Genomic DNA, 21,182 nt, shown 5'->3' on the forward strand with positions numbered 1-21,182 from the left:
GCCAGCCAAAATTCTGGGCCTGGAGGAGTTATTTCCATTTAGATGAGAAATCAGTGGTATGAGTCAGGAATATTCCTGTTTTAATATTATTTATTCATAAAAAAATAAACACAACATCCTGTTTCCCTAAATGCAGTGGAAACAAAGAACGGAAAGCAGGCCGTTTCCTGCTCAGAAATCCCCAAGCGTTCCACTCCAGTGAGCTCTGGGATAGATCCACAAAGCAGGTTAGGTACCTAACTGCCTCTTTAGGCTTCTGTGTCCAAAATGTATATCCTCAAAACCCTGCTGAGCTGCTGCCTAACTCTGTGTAGGTGCCTAAAATCCTTAGATGCCTAAGTTTCCATCAGTAAAGTCCCCGAAGTAGCTACATTCTTACCAGTGGGCATGCACAAAACCACTTTAAGTCCTTGTAGAATCATAGAATATCAGAGTTGGAAGGGACCTCAGGAGGTGATCTAGTCCAACTCCCTGCTCAAAGCAGGACCAATCCCCAACTAAATCATCCCAGCCAGGGCTTTGTCAAGCCTGACCTTAAAAACCTCTAAGGAAGGAGATTCCATCACCTCCCTAGGTAACCCATTCCAGTGCTTTACCACCCTCCTAGTGAAAAAGTTTTTCCTAATATCCATCCTAAACCTCCCCCAGTGCAACTTGAGACTATTACTCCTTGTTCTGTCATCTGGTACCACTGAGAATAGTCTAGATCCATCCTCTTTGGAACCCCCTTTCAGGTAGTTGAAAGCAGCTATCAAATCCCCCCTCATTCTTCTCTTCTGCAGACTAAATAATCCTAGTTCCCTCAGCCTCTCCTCATAAATCATGTGCTCCAGCCCCCTAATCATTTTTCCAATTTTTCCACATCCTTCTTGTAGTGTGGGGCCCCCAACTGGACACAGTACTCCAGATGAGGCCTCACCAATGCCGAATAGAAGGGAATGATCTGCTGGCAATGCTCCTACTTATACAGCCCAAAATGCCATTAGCCTTGTTGGCAACAAGGACACACTGTTGACTCATATCCAGCTTCTCGTCCACTGAAACCCCTAGATCCTTTTCTGCAGAACTGCTGCCTATCCACTCGGTCCCTAGTCTGTAGCCGTGCATGGGATTCTTCCATCTTAAGTGCAGGACTCTGCACTTGTCCTTGCTGAACTTTATGTCTCCAAGGTGTTCAGTGCCTAAACTCTGGAGAGATTCTCAAACTAGGTGTTCCCTCACCCCTCTCACCTGTGGGCCCCAATCCAGGAGACATTCTCAGAGGCTGATTAACAGTGCACCCACTAGATCAATTCCTGCTCAAAAACCTTTTTGTTGTAGAGGTGGTTAGTGCATTCATTTGTATGTTAGGAGATGTGGGTTGAAGTCCCTGCTCCGGATCAGGCAGACTGGGAATTTGAACACTGGTGTCCCACATCTCAGGTGAATGCCCTAACCACTGAGCAACTGGGTATTTGGGAGGCAGGGGCAGCAGCACCCCATTCCTACTCCTCCATTTGTTTGCGAAAAAAGGCTGACCTGATTTAAGCACCTAACTCTGGGAGAGGGGTCATGGCTGTGAATCCCAAATTAGGCTGGTCTAAAGTTAGGCCCTAACCCCCTTTGAGGGGCAGGGCTCTAAGCCAGGGATCTCAAACTCAAATGACCATGAGGGCTGCATGAGAACCCAAGGGCCGCATCACTGACACCCACCCCTTGCTGCCCCCAGCCCAGCCCCGCCCCCACTCCACCCCTTTCATGAGGCCCTGTCCTTGCCCCGCCCCTTCCCTGCCCCCATTCCAACCCCTTCCCCAAAGTCCTCACCCCAACTCTGCCCCCTCCCTGCCCCCAGGGGTTGCAGGAGGGGTGTGGGGTGTAATGGGGGCTCAGGGCAGGGAGTTGAGGTGCAGAAGGTGTGCAGGGTATGGCAGGGGTTCAGGGCAGGGAGTTGAGGTGTGGGGTGCAGGAGGGGTGAGGAGTGCAGCAGGGGGTTGAGTACAGGGTGTGGCAGGGGGCTCAGGGCAGGAAGTTGGGGTGTGGGAGGGTGTGGGATGTGGCAGGGGGCTCCGGACAGGGGGTTGGGTGCAGGAGGGGTGCGGGGTGTGATTGGGGCTCAGGGCAGGGAGTTGAGGTGCAGGAGGTGTGCAGGGCATGGCAGGGGGCTCAGGGCAGGGAGTTGGGGTGTGGGGTGCAGGAGGGGTGAGGGGTGCAGCAGGGGGTTGGGGTGCAGTGTGTGGCAGGGGGCTCAGGGCAGGGAGTTGGGGTGTGGGATGTGGCAGGGGGCTCCAGACAGGGGTTGGGGTGCGGGGTGCAGGCTCTGGCCCAGCGCTGCTTACCTAGAATGGCTCTGGGGGGGCAGGCTCCCAGGCTGCCTGTCTGCCTGCCTGCCCTGGCCCCGCTCTGCTCCGCTCCGCTCCAGGAAGCAGCTGGAGTCCCGGGGGGGTGGGAGGGTGGGGAACGGTGCATTGTGCTGCTCTTACTCCTCCAGGTACCTCCCCCAAAGCTCCCATTGGCCGCGGTTCCCCATTCCCGGCCAATGGGAGCTGAGGGGAGCAGTGCCTGGAAGTGAGAGCATGGAACCCTCTATTCCCTCCCCCCCCCCCCCCCCCGGGGCTGCAGGGACATAGTTCCAGCCGCTTCAGGGAGCGGTGCGGGGCTCGTGGCACCACGGGGTAGGCAGAGGGGCGTGCGGGCGGGGGGCATGGGGAGCTTGGCGGGCCGCACGAAAGAACCCCCCGGGCCACATGTTTTAGACCCCTGGCTTAGGCCAAACCCCCGCTTTGTGGATATACCCTTCTGAGCCCCCAAAGCTCTGTCATTTTGCTTCCCTTCAGGGACGCTGTCACAGGTTGGCTGGCCCTTTAGAGGGATTTGGGACCTTTGTCACTTGTGGTAGATCAGCTATCTCCTAGTTGAGACTTATCAGCTGGAGATCAGGTGATTATAAAAGCCAACGCTTAGGGCAGTTGATGTGGAGAGCTACAGGAAGTCAGCTTTTGTTTCATTCACAAAGAGTGAGGCTGAATGCAAGTTCAGGTAAAAAAGTAGTACTTTATTAAACCCTGTGAACTGCTCTATGTGGCTGAGTAGCTGTTGGCCCTACTCCCCTGCCTTCCTCCAAGTTTTCACTGGTGTCCCATCAATAACAGTCCCTCTAGGGAATATGGGTCCTTTGACTCCAATTCCACTAATCATTATATAGCTTTTGTGACAGGCCCTGGCATGTGGCTTGGAGAAAGAGTTGCATGCTGAATTGGTGTTGTTCGGAAGAAATTAAGCTGAAGTCCTGAAGAAAAGGGCTTGAACCAGGCTTTAGGGAAAGTGTCTGTTCTTCCTGGGCTGAAGAGACATAGTCACACTCCTTCTGCTGGCTTGCCCCCTCCCACACCACACAGCCTTAAACCACAGAAACCCCTGGCTTAGTTTTGACATCAAATAGCAAGATAAAGTCACCAACACAGAGGTTCTTCAAAGGGTAAATTTACCAAGTCTGATAGCCTGCTCAAGCAAAGACTACTGCGCTGGCTGGACCATCTGAGTAGGTTGGAAGATGGATGCACACCCAAGAACATGTTATATGGGGAGCTATCAGAGGGAACAAGAACAACAGGATGCCCGAAGCTTTGCTATAAAGACACATGCAAGATATGAAGGAATTTGGAATTGATCCTGACTGATGGGAAAACCTTGGCAAGTGATCGTAACAAGTCTCCAGAGCATCAAAGTCCACAAAAGGAATGGCTCCTACAGCTTTAAGAGAAAAGAACCAGTTGGAAGCAAGTAGCTCCCAACCAAGATAAATATGTTTGCAACAACTGCCAAAGATCATGCAAATCTCAGATTGAACTATTCCGTCACATGAGACATTGCAAACCATCTACATCATAGGCTGCAATTCCCACCATCTCTCGCAGACGAAAGGATGCTGATGCAGTGTAGCGCTTTGGATGGTAACCCTCACTGTCTGCAGGTGTTCTTGACTACATAATTGTGGCTTTATTGCACCTTTTGTTGAGCCTAAAAAGAGAGTTTGACATGCCCATTGGCTTTAATGGGAGCTATGGACACAAACCCCCCTGATGGCAGTCATTAGCACCTTTCTACAGCACAACAGAGTTGGTTCTTTTTATTTGCCTTTCAGTTTTTCAGCCTTTAGGGATCACATTTTCAGATTTTTCTCTGCAACAAGATAGGGCTAGAATTTTTTTTTTTAATGAGAGCTGGAATTCTCACATAGCAGGAGTTTAATAATATTATTAATATTTAATAAAAATACCAAATATTGTAAAACTTGTGATGAAAAGATCACAAGTTGGCAATATGAGGGAAATGGGGTCTAACCAAGGATGTGGTGCCAATATTTTAACAAAGGATTCTAATGAACATTGTCTCCTTTGAACTCTAGTATATACTGTCTGCCACTGTTTGCACAATGCAAGGAGAGGTTAGGGACTGTGGAATCTATTCATTTGTTTTCCCTCTTCAGTAAAAGCCTTTTCTACATGAACATTTTTTTACTCATTTAACTAAATTGGTTTAGAAACTAACTTAGTGAAATCAGTGCAACCTCCTCCTGTGGACACTGTCATTTCAGTTCACACATGCCTTATATCCATTTAACTTAAGTTGATAAGGAATAGATTCAAGTTAACGTGCTATAAAGTATCCTTAAACTGCAATAAGAGTCTCCATACAAGGAGATTAAACCCTATGGGAACTAAACTTGTATTAAGCACACTAAAATAGTTTTTACTCTGTTCCTAGAAAAAAAATCCATTATATTAAAACAGTGTTTCAGTGAGCAGTTCGAAATGGGGGCGATCAAGGATATTCTCCCTTGAGCAATGTGTTTTGTTTTTAAAACTGACAGTTGGTGCTATCTGTTGCATACTTTTTTTTAAAGAGTTCTTCAGAAGTGTTGTTATGAGCCTGAAGGATGCATCATCATCTCTGGAATAATTAAGCAATATCTAGAGAAGTATTAAATTCCTTCAAAAGCAAGGAAATTGTTCTAATTTTCCTTTTAGTTAGGTGGTAGAAATTTAACAACATGCTCCTGTAAGTACCTCATTGGACTTGTCTCGTTTTAAGATAAAATGTTCAACTCCACCTCCATAGACTTTGCACAAAACAATCATATATGAGCAGAGGAATCAAATCCCTCCCTCCTCCCACTTGGCTCCCTTCATACAAAACCTGGTGCAGGGCATAGACCAATTATGTAGCTAGTTCACAGACTCCAGTAGCTGCTGTAGCCCACTGTGGGCATGCACAGTCAATCAGAGTTTGTGGCCAGTGGTTCTGTGCAATTCAGGGAACCACTGGCTACACTAATCCTATTCTCCTGCCACTTTCACAAAATCCTGCACCATCTCATTGGCCACGATTGAGCCCAAATTCTGTGACACAGAGTCCCACGCAGTGGATTTCTATGGTAGCTGTACAGCTCCCCTGTACAACTTTCTAAACAGCTTAGCCCCTTCCTTTCCCAGAATTGCCATGGTTTTACCAAATTTTGGGTTTTGTTTGCTTGTGGTAGAGATTTGGAGGTGGAGGGGCAGGATTTTGTCCTAACAGAGCTCTCTTTGGAACTTACACTCCTCTGCCATTTGCCCTGGTGCAAAGTAGGTGTAAAATGTTACTAAATCATAATGAAAGGTGAAATGCAGTGGAGAATCAGGCTCTTGGTCTCCAGCTATTTAATTTTTCTTTCTGGAATATCTAAACTATTGCCTCCTATCTGTTAACCAATGGGATTATTTCCATCCCTAATCCATCCCTTGCCACATTGGACATGCCAAATTGAACATAAGTATATAAGAAAAATCATATATTGCTCTTATTAAAGTGATAATTATTGCCTTCACTGATATTTTAGTGAGTTATCGCTCAGTTAGGAAAGATAGGCTTTAAAGTGCTGCACTAGTGTCCCATTAATTAGCTAAAAATACCTTGGGTAAATTACTAATTTTTTTGTGAAAGGTTTTCAGCATCACTGATGTATAATGAAGAAGAAAAAAGGTACTAGTAAAGAAGAAGGGAAAACAACAGCGAGGGTAAATAGATGTTATGATGCATGCAGCAAACTTTTTCACTTATGGATTCCTTCCATACCCAGACAAAATAAAGCAGCTGACCTTTGCTAGATTCAACAGAAGAATTGCCAGGAGAACTTGTATAGATGTTCTCTGGCACAAAAGTGTTACACAGAGATTAAGAGACCTAGTCACTGCAGCTGTGCATACAGGCAAAACATTCTAGTTATTTTGGGGAAGGAAAATTAGTATGTGAATACAAAAAATATATGAATATTACCATGGCTTCTTAGACCCATTTGGTTAAATACCACTGATGTTAATTTAAGGGTTCTCTGGTGGTTGCTAACTAGTTAGCTCCCTCCAGGACAACTGCTAGTTGGCATAACATGTCACAAGACTTGAATGCAAGCAAGGTATAAATAGGATGATTGATGGTATAAAATATAAAGTCCTCAATCAGCTCTAGATACATTTACCATGTTTTCTACCCCCTCACTCCCTCTGAGCTCTCCTTCTCCCCCACCAGAATCAATTCTAATTACAATAAAATATATGTATAATAACAGGACAGATTCTGTTCTCCACCCTGGCCCCTATAAGTCACTCTTGTGGAACTGTGCCAGGGAGAATTCCTCCTGCATAGGCACAGCATTGGACAGCCATAAGCAGCTTTCTACAGAGTGTGTCCTGGGGACAATAGCAGTTTCTGTACCACACAACACTTCTGGATCCTCTGAGCTTCTCCAGACTGTGGAGTGGCTCTTGAAGGCTGTGGAAAATTAGAGTAGTTTTCATCTCTGGAGCAGCTCAGAATCCCTACAGTGCCAAAGTGGCTTACAGGCAACTTTGCTCTGATTATTACCTTGAACTACATGCTCTGTGTTATGCTCAATCAATTTAACTTTTACCTTGCTAGTGTCACCTGAGTAGCAGTCAGGAGGATGAATGACATTTATTCTATTCATTTTATTTGTATTCATGTATTTATTTAGATACAAACACTTCAACTCTCCGTGACTCTGAGGACCATTGACATAGAATTAAAACACAACACATTGAAATTATTAAGCAAATTCAATTAAAGCAGCAGCATTTTTGCCTTACTCTCTAGCCTCACTACACCTCATACTATTCACTATTAATCAGACTCAATGTGATCAAAACTCTCTCACCACACTTTCCCCTAAAATCCAAATCCCAACTCGACTACCTCAGCTCTCTACCAGTGATCACTCAGACAAATGGGCCTTTGCAGCATACTCGGAATGTCTTCAGGTGTGGGCTACTTTGGGCTAATAGACAGTGGAGGAGAGCATACAAAAGGAATGGGATTTCTTAGAAAATGTTCTCCCTTCTCTTTTATCCTGGGTGATCCAATTCAAGCATCCTTGCTGATCTTAACTGTGTCAATGCAGCATTGGGATAGATATGATTTCCTAGGAAGGGTTTTACAGATCATGGCTATGCACAGAAGTTAGATCCATAAGTTTCTGCAATGCAATGAGCAGTAAACCATATGGAATAAACAGAGGCTATTAATTGCAATGGGCTATGCTGGGTTGAATGTGAACTCAGTGGGAAGCAATCCCATATCAATGCAATTGTACCTGAGGATACTATTTTACCTTAAGTTAAAGAAATGTGGTCCCCTCTTCAGCTCCTGTTAAAGACGATGACAAAAGTCCATTTGATTTCAGTGAAAGCTGAAGGCAAAATCCTGTCACTCACACCAAGTCTGAGGAGCCATGTTCTGTGGGAGCTAGTAGCTAGAGTAGCTTCTGGCAGTTATTCATCCCTGGTACTTCCTAGCCTATAGGTTACATACGGAAAGCCTCCATGAAGTTGTGCTCCATGATATGCAATTATGGCTTTTTGACACCCAGCTTTTTCTTCCTGGGTAGCAGAACTGCATTAGTTCCACTGTGTCTGAGATCTTACACAGGCATGTAGAACGGGGTAGAATTTGCCCTTTAAAATATAAAAGAAAATAAATTTGGGTAATTTGGGGGGTAATGTATTGAAAATACCTAGCCCACTTTCCTGTAAATTAAAGAAGAAGTGAATTCACCAATTTACTTTGTCGAGTAATGATGGCTAAATAAAGAAGATTAATTACATTATAATCTCTCATGTTTGGAAATCATCCATCAGTAACTGCAGAACTTATTGGTCTGTTGAGCTCAGTAACACAGACCACTAATTAGTTTCTGCAACTTAGATTAAAAAGCACAGGCAAAGCAATGATTGGGTTACCAAAATTCAAATGATCTAACCTAAAAATCTATAGTATTCAAAACTGTTATGCAATTCAAATCTCAAACAGGTTTGAGACCATGCCAGAGTATATTGATGCTGAATCCACCTGGATGGACTTCAGGTCCCAGATAATCGATATTGCTATGACCGTCATTGGTCCCAAAATAAGAGCCAAGAAGCCCTTAGTCTCCATTAATATCTTAAACATAATCAAACAGCATCATATGGCTCATTTGAGAGGTGATATGGTCATATATCATAAACTAAATGGCATTTGTAATAAAACAGTACATGCTGACTACAGAGTTTTTATGGAAGCCAAAGCCATGGCACTTGAGGAAGCTTCTGCCAGGAGTGATGTCACCTTCTTGTATAAACACTTGGACAACCTCACTGATGAGAAAGTCATTCACTCGGTGCGCTCTACTTCAGTTCTAGTCAGCTAATCAATACAGAAGTGGAGTGCATGGCACACTAGCGTGAACATTTCAGTCATAATATAAACATACCCCCAATTTCTTTGGACCCTGAAATAAAAATTATCCTGGTGAATGTACTATCAACAAAACCCACAGAATTATAAAGAAACTTAAGGGAAATAATGTGGCAAAAATCTATGGAATTCCTGGTGCACTGCTAAAATAGCCTCTGAATCAGCTATTCTTTTTTGGCTGCAGATGGTGTTCAATATAATCTGGAGAATAGAGTTGGTCTTGTCTGAGTGCAAAATGACATTTTTTACAGCTTTAGAAATGTAAAGGCAGCAAATGAGACTGTTGTAATTATTGAGGCATTACCCTTCTATCTGTCTCAGGTAAAGTTTTTGCTTCTGTCTTGTTGGCTAGAGCTACTGATATCTTTAGGAGCAAGAGAAGACCACAAGAAGCTGGCTTAACTCCTGGTCATTCTATGACAAAGCAAATCTTCAGAGTGTGCCAGTTTATCAAGAAGGCACAAAAGTCCAAACACCCCATTCACACTGCGTTTGTGGATATCAAGTCTGCATTTGACTCTGATAGGGAATCACTCTGGCTGATCTTGAAACTGGAAAGTCTCCCTGACAGACTCTGTAGAATGTTCTGTTTCCTATTTGATGACTCCTCAAGTTAACTTCTTGTAAATGGGAAAGGAACTGCCTTCTTCTGAATTCAGTTGGACACTTGACAAGGGTGTGTTGCTGCTCCAGAAGCCTTTAATACTGTCATAGATTACACGCTTGACCAGGGTCTAAGTAAGTGAATTTTAGGCATATGATAAGAACCTCACTGACATTGATTTTGCTGACAACATAGCACTACTTGTTGAATCAGTGGATGAGCTGGTTGTGATACCTGAAGCCTTGAAAACCTCAGCGGCAAAAATCAGCCTGCAGATTAATTGCGGTAAAAGTAAAATCCATCCATTCAGTGATGGGCTGTAGCATCCTATAGTGTGAACACCCATTGAAGATTGTTGGTGATTTCACCTACCTCCGAAATGTTGTCAATATTACAGGCAGGCTTGAGAGAGAATTTGAAGCCCACACTGCAAAAGCATCATCAGGAATGGGACACCTCAATAAGAATGTCTTTCACAAACCAAACACCCTGATAAGTAAAGAGATGAAGCTGATGACATATAATGCTTTGATGGTCAGTATTTTGACATATGGGACTGAAACTGTCAAGTTTGAAGGAAGTTGGATACCATTCAGATGAAGCATCTCCAAATAATCAAAAACATCAAATGTTACAAATTCAAGTTCAATGATGAGATCCATTTTGTAGCTAACCAGGTCCCACTCTTTCAAATGGTTGCCCGATGCCGTCAAATGCCCACCAACTTCACTGCAAGAATCATATTTGATTTTGACCCAAAGACAGCAGGACTGAAGAGACCCTCTGGAAGGCCTAAAACATGATGGCTGGATGGCATCAACAGACACCTTTTCCTCACAGACATCCTACCCCATAAGCTCCAGATTTGGCACAGGACAGAACATCATGTAGGCACAAAACATGTTTGGTGATCTCTGTGTTGCCCAAGTGACAGTATGAGAACTAATCAACCAACTAACCTGTAAATCCTTTGAATTTTCGAAATAAATATTTGTAGTCTGTCCGCCTCTAATGCAGGCAAGGGTCCCATGAAGAAAGGAAAAAAATAAAATATGTCATTTGAAGAAAGCTTGATCCCTCTAGAACTTAATGCTTATCATTTATATTTTCTACTTTTAAAATTGCTAACTTAAAATAAGAAAAATAAAACCCTACAAAGGTGTTTATTTAAATTAAATTAACATGTAGTGAACCACAGAGCAAGGAAAGTCAGAGTTCAGGCTAAAACTCCTTTCTTAACTCTCCAGATGAGTTCTGCCTTGTCACATATCTAGAACAAGACCAAGGTTTCAAATAACTTTGTACAGGGTGTAAATCAGGGCAGAATTTGATCCTTCTTGACTATGGACCTAATACAAAGCCTACGGAAGTCAATAGAAAGACTGCTGTTGTTTTCACTGGATTTTGCACTAGGTCTCATCAGGGCCAGCTCCAGGGTTTTTGCCCAGGGGGAAAAAAATAAATAAAAAGCGGCGATCGCGATCTCCGGAGTGGCCGCCCCAAGCACCTGCTTGCCAAGCTGGTGCCTGGAGCCGGCCCTGGGTCCCATTCTGCCTGAGAGAACTGATTTTTGATTTGGCCTAAAATTTGGGGCAAGAATGAAAAATGTTTCTTTTTGTGATCTGGTCTGTTTTCACTGATGGTAAAATTTTCTTGTTTGTTTGTTTGTTTTCCCACTCTGTTCTTCTGGCACCTGTCTCAAGTTCAGGAAATTCAACATATGTGGAAACCATCATTGGCACTCAGACTTGAGACATTTTCTTTTAAGGAAAATAATTGTAATGATTTTGCATATGGTCAGATAATACGCAGACAGAAATGGGCTTTAAGGAGTGATTTGAAAAAGAGAAAGGAGGCATTTGGCATTGCTAAGTAGTTGCCTGTTCCAAGTGCAGAGGGTGTCATGAAGAAGACAGAAGAATGAGGAGACTGAGAAAGCTATTAGGAGAGAGTGAGAGAAACAAAAAGAAGAGTAGAAAGAATGAGAGCAGGGTTGTGTGAATAAAAACATTTTTCAGTCAGTTGGTTAATTCACAATATTTGAATTTTATTTACTAGAAAATGTAAGGGTATTTTTGTTAAAATCTTTACGTGTATTATAGTGATGATATTAGATGTGGACTCACTCAGGCAGAAAATTATGAGTAGTATGCAAACAAGTCATAGATAGATTAAGTCACCATGTGTTTTCAGTCACTGTCAGACAGTGGAATTCAACTGCCAATTTATTTTTGCTTTTTTCCAACAGTCTCAGCTGGCTACAGAGTTGGTCAGCAATATTCATTTCAAGGCTCTGTACCCCTTTATGGGAACAGTGCAAACAATCCAAATCCAGTTTGTAAGTTAAATAGTCATCCTCTGGTAATAATAGCTATTATTTGTGTAGAATAAGAGAAATATTTGAGGAGGAAAAATATATGTTGGAAAGTTGCTTAATCCATACTTATTTTGCAAATGACATGTATATGTTAATTTCATTCAGAATGTAATTTTAAATAAACATACATATAATCGGCCTTGCCTCTAGTTCCCTATCTCAGAGAACAGTTCCATTTCAAGTCATCTTAAGGGAAGGTTTATTGTTTAAGGTCCAAATATGGGCTAGTTATTGGAAAGACAAAATAAATTCAGGAACAGACTAGGACCAGGGATCCAACAAAAGAAACTGCAGCCAAAAAAATGTAATTCTCCTATTACAAAAGAAATAGGGAAATCACACAGAGAACATTTGAAAAGTATACAGATTGTGACAAGGGACAACTTTTCAGCAGCAAGTCAGTCCATTAATTTTGCACGATTAAAAACTATAGGAAAGACCCTCTAATTATTATGAGAACTATGTTTTTGTTTTTAAAATAATAAAACCTCTCTCGCTAATAGTTGCATTACTATGAGTCATAATGTCATGTGCCAGTCACATTCAATTCTCTCCCAAAATATAACTGTCACACCCTGATGGAGGGCCTAGCAGCTACGAAATTAAAATGGATCACCCTAAGAGAAAATTCAGTCCTCAAACAAAACTGTTGACTCCTTTCTTCAAGACAAATAGACCCCCACTAATAATGATTATATGGATTAAGGCTGACTTCAACTAACCATTTGTAAAGACCCCAAGTGTTAAACTGTAGCCAGGTTTCTTTCTCACGGATATGCCCAATTACTTTAAACTGGTCCCCAAACTGAATTTTCTCTATCCATTTGGAGCTTATTTTGCAGTCCCCCTGCAGCACTCAGATAGACTTGAATTGTGGAAAATATCTACAGATTTTGAAAAGATCAAATCCTCTACCAACCCATTTCTTATTTTCCCCCAGGAAGAGAAAAAACCTGTCACAATTCATTAAAACACCCTGTGTTAAAAAGCAAAATTTTCTAGACACTTCATCCAATTTGGGGTGAGGCTGGTTTGGGGTTTTTGTTTGTTTGTTTGTTTCTGCAAATCTGAGTCTTACAAGAAATAATTACTACAATGGCTGTTTCTACCATGTTGCTTCTGCTAGGTTTCAAGCCTTTAGTACTATGACTCTTGTTTTGTCCAGATGGCATATACTTAATATTGCTCCAGCAGTAGATTTCTATGAAAGAGTTCAGTAGTAATGAAATATATTATATTCACTGTTTGTCCAACATTACATGCCAATAGCAAATAAATTATTAAAACAGAATCTATTCACATTGATTGCTGTGAAGGTTATACATGCATCAGTAAATCAAAACAAGTTCTCAAAAGATAGAAAATCAATTTATGTGACAGATAGGAAAAGCATGGATGTTGAAATCTCTCTCAAACATTTGGCTGTTTTTGAAAAAATAATTTAATATAACAGAAGTATTTTAAACAAAAATGTTGCTTTGACTGAACATAACTAATGTGCAAAATTGGAGGCCTGAACAGAGTGATAATACACCTAGACAATAATAAAGCATATAGTAGCTTTTGATAGAATAACAATTTTATTTTATTATTTTGCTGAAAATGCAAAGCTTTTCACAATGTACTTAGTATCATAAATAAATTCCCAAGAGCAGCATTTACTGCAAACGGTGTTGATTTTTTCCTCCATATATGAGTCGTGGTCTAGGAATAATCAAAACTAAGGTTTACCCTCTAGTAAAATTTTCTTCTAAACTTTTTTTTTTTAACAGAATTATTACCCAAATGCCAACAGATGAATTGCCAATACAAATGTAGTATTTCAAGGAATGGCACCGGCTGTTACTGTGAGGATGGATATGAAGTAGGCGATGATGGAAGAAACTGCAAAGGTAACTAGGAAATGTCACCTTCTCTAAGAATACGGCCCCAGTCTTGCAAGAAGCTACATGAAGGTGAAGAATGGCATCTTTGCAGAGCTTCTTGCAGGATCTGATCCTAAATTTGGTTTTAGAATGGTATAAACAAATGGTTAAACTATATTTACACAAAACAAGGCATGTGAGGTAATTAGGTACAGTGCTAGTGAGTTCCCACATTTGCTACTGCTGTTTGGCTAGAATCACATTTATATTTGACGTGCCAGGTGTATCTTCTCAATGGAAGTAGCATCTTTTTAGAAATTTACTATAAGTTGTGAAGCACAGCAAAATTTACAGAAAGACCTGAAGGTCCCTCTCTGGTGTTTACATCAGAGACAAATGTGTCTCTATGGGTGGAAGCTGTGATTCCATCTGAGCCAACTACTATATATGGCAGTCCAGTCAGAATCTTGAGAATGAGATCAAGGATCTACTTGCCTCTCGCCTCTCCCCCCCAACCCCCAATGCTCACACTTATGACTCATAATCAGCCAATGAAACAGAATGAGCTTTGTGCATCAGGTAGTGAAGATGGACGAGCATTTCAAAGGACCACGTGTGTAATCTCATAGCAATCTAAACTGGGTTGTGGCCCCACCAGCACTCCAATCCAGAAGGATGACAGTCAGGACATCCCTGCTGATCCTTTCTACCCTCCTGTGCCTTCAATGTGAGAAGAAAGAGTATTAAGATCTGTCTAGGGCTGCTCAGACAGGCCTGGAGCTCATCTGCATCTGCATGAGCTGCCTTTCTAAGCATCTCTGAGCCTCCCTCTCCTGAGCATTCTCTGAAACCTTGTGAGCCATTTGGGGATATGATACCCCTTACATCCATGTAAACCTGGGTCAGAGTGTGATCCATGAAAAAAAAACTTCAATCATATAGCTTAGTTTTGCACTTGCCTTTTAATAGGTTTCTGCCTGTGAAGTTTAGATTGAAATTGATATTCCTTTTCTATTCCAGCAATATATGAATTTCTATTTCCCAACAATTTTTTCTCTTCAAAAGTAGATAGGGTTTTCCCATCTCTTTATTAATGTACTTGCTGGCTATCATTCCTCCTCCCCACTTTAACAGAAATATTCTGCATAAATGTAATTTCTTATATGTGTGTCTTCTGATCTCTGGGTTTGTGTTTTGTAATATTTGGAAAAAATAGATACAATAATTTCATTAGCAAGTTGTTGGGACTTTTTTCTTTAATATGATTTTTGGCTAGATTCTCAGCTGCTGTAAATTTGCATATCTTGGTTATCTGTAATAGAACTATACCAATTTACATTAGCTGAGAATTTGATCCTGCATTTTTATTTCTTTCCTTGGACATTTGAGTTGTTTGAGGTTTTTTATAACGTTGTTGACAGTTATAGGTACAAGCTGACGATTCCACTAAAGAGCTTAAACCATTTAAAATAGTTTCCTAACATGAATGAGTTGACATGCATATTCAGTTATTTCCTCTGTTGAAACGCTGCTTCATTCATAGTCAATGGAGATTTTAAATGCTTACATATAGTACAGGTGGAAGTGGTCTCTGGTGGCAGCAATAACCCCAGTGGTTCCCTAATTGTTATGTTACTCATTGATCATTTGAAGGCCTTTAATTTTCAAGCTGGATAGCAGCTAGCCTTGCAGTGTTAACTACTGGCCTTCTGTTTGGTTAATGGCATAGTTTCATCAGCAGACTGCTCAGATAAGATTGTGGCTGAAAACAATGCGAAAAAATAAAAATCTATCTGTAGAGGGTTTACCCTTGCTTTTATAATGTTGTTTAGGGGGTGAATTTTGCACACACACCCAAGATTTTACTCTTAAGTGGGGGCTCTTACTTGCATATTATTTCAATGTATCTTTTAGATTTAGATGAATGTAATGTGTATGGAACCTGTAGCCAAACCTGTATGAATACAGATGGATCATATGCATGTAGCTGTGTGGAGGGTTATGTACTTCAGCCTGACAACAAATCTTGCAAGGCCAAAAATGGTAAGTTTAATTTTTTTATACATTATAAGAATGATTTCTTAAAGTTCTCTGGGTCTGCCTTTCTCTACATAGTAGAGATGGATTTTCCTTGAATACAGTGATCCATTGTTAGAAATCTAGAAAAAAAATCCATGTTATGTAAATCCATGTAATAATCCATTGTCATGGATTATTACAAAACACTTTTGAAGGAGGATTCTGATTACCTAGAAACCTTTCTGAAGGGGTAAATATAGTTATGCAAGCTACTTTATTCAGTCAAGATTAGTGGAGCTGCCAATTCCCTCTTTCATCTTAATACATACAATTTCCACATAAACCCCACCTCCCTGAGACAACCTGGGTGTCAGAGGAAATTATCATGAGGTAATTATACCCTTGGGATATTAGAGACATGAGCCTCTGCCTTGCTCCGTGCAACATCCCAGTGAGTTGATTTGAAGATCTTCATATTCACATTATGCCTTATTGGTTAATTAATGCATATTTTCATTACCAATAATAAATTAAGCAGTTAAGGGAATTAGTGAATTCTGTTTAATGAAGACAAATTGAACAAAGTATTTCCCTAGTCAGTGTATTGTCTCAGCAACCTATTCTTATTTTCTCCTACAATTTGTTCAACATATATAATGACCAAATCCTATTATAAAGGTATATTTTATGTCGATATGTGGAAATCTAGAGGAAACAAATGTGTATTTTTCTGTCAGTTGGCAGATGCTGTGTTTTTGAAGCTAAAACTAGCAAACACTATGGCAAAGAAACTACATACTTGTGTTCTTATTTTAGTACCACTGAGAGTTACGATTTAAAATATTGATGAGCTCAAAAAGTAAGACTTGAAACTTAAAGTTTTGTATTGATCCACATAGCATGGTTATAGATTAAAAAAATAGGTAATCTGATACAAGCAACTCCGTACAGAGAAAAACTATTTTAATATTCTTCTCAACTCTCTCTTTAAAAAAAAATGTTATTTCGGTGGGACATAACAGGAGTTGCATCTGATACAGTAAAAACAGTTCAGGACTGGGGAAGGTAGATGGCTCCAGGACTGATAATGAGATGAGTCTTTGACCTATAGTATAAATACAGCCCAGTATGTAATGATTGACGATGGTAGCCATCTGTCAGTATTTCAGTAGCTCATGTGAAATAAGCTGGGGCACTCAGCCACTTCCTCATAGAGAAATGCTTCTCTCTCTCTCTTTCTCTCATAGTTTACAGCAATTTTTACCCTTACTGGCAGACTCAGCAAAGAACCAGTTTTCAATGAACACAGAGACCTGTATAATATAGTTCAAGTCAAGGCTGAGATAGTGTGAGGAAATGCATACTGCTGCTGACCTTGTTGCACTTGTTCTTTGAATAAGCAGAACAGGATTTCCAAACACACTTTCATTGTGTGGGCTACATCTTAATAGAGAGAAATTGTCTCACATGCTTTCCTGTTTGCAATTGCATGAACCACCTGCTCTCAGACTGACTATATAACATTTCTTTGGCAATTGCAGCAATTGGTTACATTGGAAAGTAATATTAGGAAGGTATTTGATGTATTTTTAGCTTCCTTTATACTGTTTAGCAGGTGAAAACAAGGAGAGTTGCAGTCATTATTCATTATTAATCGTATTTATTACAGTAGTGCATAAGGGCCAACCAAGAATGGGGCCTCATTTTGCTAGGCACTAGGCAAATGCAGAATAGTAGACAGTTTCTGCCCTGAAGAACTTTCAACTAAATAGACCAGACAGACACCATGAGGGAAGGGTTATAACACATAAGTAGAATGAACAATTGGTGGCAGCAAACAGCATGTTAGCTCCACAATTTTTTTGTGAGGTAGGTTATTTAGGAGGGAATAAGCTGAAGGGAAGAGGGGTAAGGAGACAGGTTCTGGGTGAAGTGTGGAGAGAACGTGATGGAGGGGGAGGGTTTGAGTAAACAGTTAATCAGCATAGGGCAGAGAGAGTCCTGTCAAAAATGTAAACAATTCTGTTAACGTCCAGAGGACCAGCTTTGGCTGCTTCTGGTCCTATGGCCTGGAGTTTCTGTCCGGCTCCAGTCTGTAGTTTTCCTCTAAGGCCACATGGGGGGCGGGGGGATGACGGGAAAGGGAGGCACTACCTGTGTCTTAGTGCCTCCAAAGTGGAGGGAGCTATGCCCTGGGTTGCTAAGTGCTCTAGGGACCACATCCAAATTCAGTCTCCAGTGCCCAAATCTGTCACCTTTCACAAATTTTGACTTTAAACCAAACTGCAAAATAGGAATACAATAAAAACAGTGGGCTGGAGTTGGATTCACTTATCTCTGTTTTATAACTCCATTTGATTAATGTAGTAACTCCTGATTTGCTGTAAATGAGTGCAGAATTTGACACATAATCTTTGGGGCAGGAATTTATTAAGGGGTAAATCTGCCACTGCCTCTGCAGTCGTGCTGTTCTGCTGCCCAAAGGTCGGGGGAGGAGTAGAATTCTGAGGAGCTGCTCTGATATCTGCACCCACTATGAAGCCTCAGACTCAGTTTTGCAAAGATCAGTGCCCAAAGCTGCCAAGTACAGGAGGAGCTGACAGTGGCTCTGTCATTAGAGTGAAGCCAAAGGAGCCACTGCTTCAAGGATCCCCTCACCTCCCCCCACCGTGAAAGGGTACAGTGGGGTCAAACTGCAGTAGTGGCAGCAGAGTGTCCAGAAGTAGAGAATTCCATCACTGCCACCCTAATACTGACAGTACTTGGGCTGTGTGCTGTTATGCACTATTTAAGCCTAAATGTTCAGCATCTTGATTAATTATATCATATTGTTACTTCAAGGGACATAAATAAGATGCTATGTTGCTCTGTTCATTTAAATATGTCTGGAGCTGATCACTTTTGTGTACATAGAATTATAGAAGATTACGGTTGGACGAGACCTCAGACGGTCATCTAAGTCCAACCCCCTGCTCAAAGCAGGACCAACACCAACTAAATCATCCCAGTCAGGGCTTTGTCAAGCCAGGTCTTAAAAACCTCTAAGGATGGAGATTCTACCACCTCCCTAGGTAACCCATTCCAGTGCTTCACCACCCTCCTTTTTTGAAACCTGCCTTCAGGTAGTTGAAGGCTGCTATCAAATCCCCCCCTAACTCTTCTCTTCTGCAGACTAAATAACCCCAGTTCACTCAGCCTCTCCTCATATGTCATGTGTCCCAGACCCCTAATCATTTCCTTTGCCCTCCTCTGGACTCTCTCTCCAATTTGTCCACATGCTTTCTGTAGTGGGGGGACCAAAACTGGATGCAATACTCCAGTTCTCGTCCACTGTAATCCCCAGTTCCTTTTCTGCAGAATTGCTGCTTAGCCAGTCAGTCTCCAGCCTGTAGCGGTGCATGGGATTCTTCCTTCCTAAGTGCAGGACTCTGCACTTGTCCTTGTTGAACCGCATCAGATTTCTTTTGGCCCAATCCTCCAATTTGTCTAGGTCACTCAGGACCCTATCTCTACTCTCCACCATATCTACCTCTCCCCCCAGCTTAGTATCATCTGCGAACTTGCTGAAGGTGCAATTCATCCCATCATCCAGATCATTAACAAAGATGATGAACAAAACCGGCTCCAGGACCGATCCCTGGGGTGCTCTGCTTGATACTAGCTGCCAACTAGACATCGAGCCATTGATCACTACCTGTTGAGCCCGACAAACCATTCATCCCATCCATACTTCTTTAACTTGCTTGCAAGAATACTGTGGGAGACCGTACCAAAAGCTTTGCTAAAGTCAAGATATATCACATCACCGCTTTCCCCATATCCACAGAGCCAGTTATCTCATCATAGAAGACAATCAGGTTGATCAGGCATGACTTGTCCTTGGTGAATCCATGTTGACTGTTCCTAATCACCTTCCTCTCCTCCAAGTGCTTCAAAATGGATCCTTGAGGACCTGCTCCATGATTTTGCCGGAGACTGAAGTGAGGCTGACTGGTCTGTAGTTCCCCGGTTCTCTTTCTTCCCTTTTTTAAATATGGGCACTATATTTGCCTTTTTCCAATCATCCGGGACCTCCTCTGATCACCACAAATTTTCAAAGATAATGGTGAATGGCTGTGCAATCACATCAGCCAACTCTCTCAGCACCCTTGGATTCATTAGATCTAGACCCATGGACTTGTGCACATCCAGCTTTTCTAAATAATCCTTAACCTGTTCTTTCACCACTATGGGCTGCTCACCTCCTCCCCATACTGTGTTTCCCAACCTGATAGCTTTCTTTGACAGGGTAACAAGCCTTGCGGATAGGAGGAAGTGGTAGATGTGGAGCGCATGACTTATGAGGAGAGGGAACTGGGCTTGTTTAGTCTGCAGAAGAGAAGAGTAAGGGGGGGATTTGATAGCAGCCTTCAACTACCTGAAGGAGGGTTCCAAAGAGGATGGAGCTCGGTTGTTCTCAATGTTGGCAGATGACAGAACAAGGAGCAATGGTCTCAAGTTGCAGTGGGGAAGGTCTAGGTTGAATATTAGGAAACACTATTTCACTAGGAGGCTGGTGAAGCACTGGAATGGGTTACGTACGGAGGTGGTAGAATCTCCATCCTTAGAGGTTTTTAAGGCCTGGCTTGACAAAGCCCTGGCTGAGATGATTTAGTTGGTGTTGGTTCTGCTTTGAGCAGGGGTTTGGACTAGATCACCTCCTGAGGTCTCTTCCAACCCTAATCTTCTATGAGGTATAGCTTGACTTTAGTAAAGCTTTTGATACTGCCTCACATGGGGAATTGGGAAAAGGGATTTTGCTCCAAGTGTTTCCTCATTCACAAAAAGAAGGAAGAATGGAGACCCATCTTAGCTCTCAGACAACTAAATGTCTTCATTCTGAACCTCGATGTGCAGATTGTCATTCAGGCATGAATAATTATTTCACTGACCAAAGGTAAGTGGCTCTTGATATGAAGGATGTCAGTTTCAACACAGCCATCCATCCTGCACACGGAAGGTTCCTGAGATTCACAGCAGGTCTGAACCACTACCAATACAGAGTGCTCCCTGTTTGGCCTTGCAGCAGGCCACTTTTACCACCATGGATCATCAGTTACATCAATAACAACTGGTTACTGGTGGGATGATCTTGTCAGGCAGTACAGTCAGCAGCCTTATCCCTGATCAATCTTCTGTACTCATTAGGACTTCGCTTAAACAAAGAAAAGTCCATTTTAATTCCCACATACACTATATAGTTGATCAGAGCAACTCAGGACTCTCAGTACCAAAGCATATCTTCCTTTGGACAGATTACTACCCATAAAGAGCTTATCACTCAACTTCAACAAATGCCAGCCTCCTCATGTCTTATTTTTTTGGGTCACAGGGCTTCTTGCACCTATGTAACACCCTTCCCTTGACTTCACCATCCTCGCCTGTAAGCTTCCCTATGGATGGTGTACATATATAGCAATTGATAACTGACGCCGCCTTACCACAATGAGGCTCCCTTCTGATGCCGCCTTACCACAGTGAGGCTCCCTTCTAGACATAGCACAAGGACATG

At 42.0% G+C, this 21,182-nt stretch overlaps 1 protein-coding gene across 1 annotated transcript in view; it reads left to right on the forward strand.

The window, feature by feature from the left end:
• LRP1B (LDL receptor related protein 1B) overlaps positions 1–21,182 on the forward strand; it is a 1,255,163-nt gene that overhangs the window by 527,976 nt on the left and 706,005 nt on the right. The window contains exons 4-5 of the mRNA XM_054044441.1: positions 13,520–13,639; positions 15,527–15,655. Coding sequence (XP_053900416.1) covers positions 13,520–13,639; positions 15,527–15,655 — 249 coding nt within the window. The remainder of the gene's footprint in view (positions 1–13,519; positions 13,640–15,526; positions 15,656–21,182) is intronic.

The sequence above is a fragment of the Malaclemys terrapin genome, chromosome 11 (genome assembly GCF_027887155.1).
Source record: "Malaclemys terrapin pileata isolate rMalTer1 chromosome 11, rMalTer1.hap1, whole genome shotgun sequence".
NCBI lineage: Eukaryota > Metazoa > Chordata > Testudines > Emydidae > Malaclemys > Malaclemys terrapin.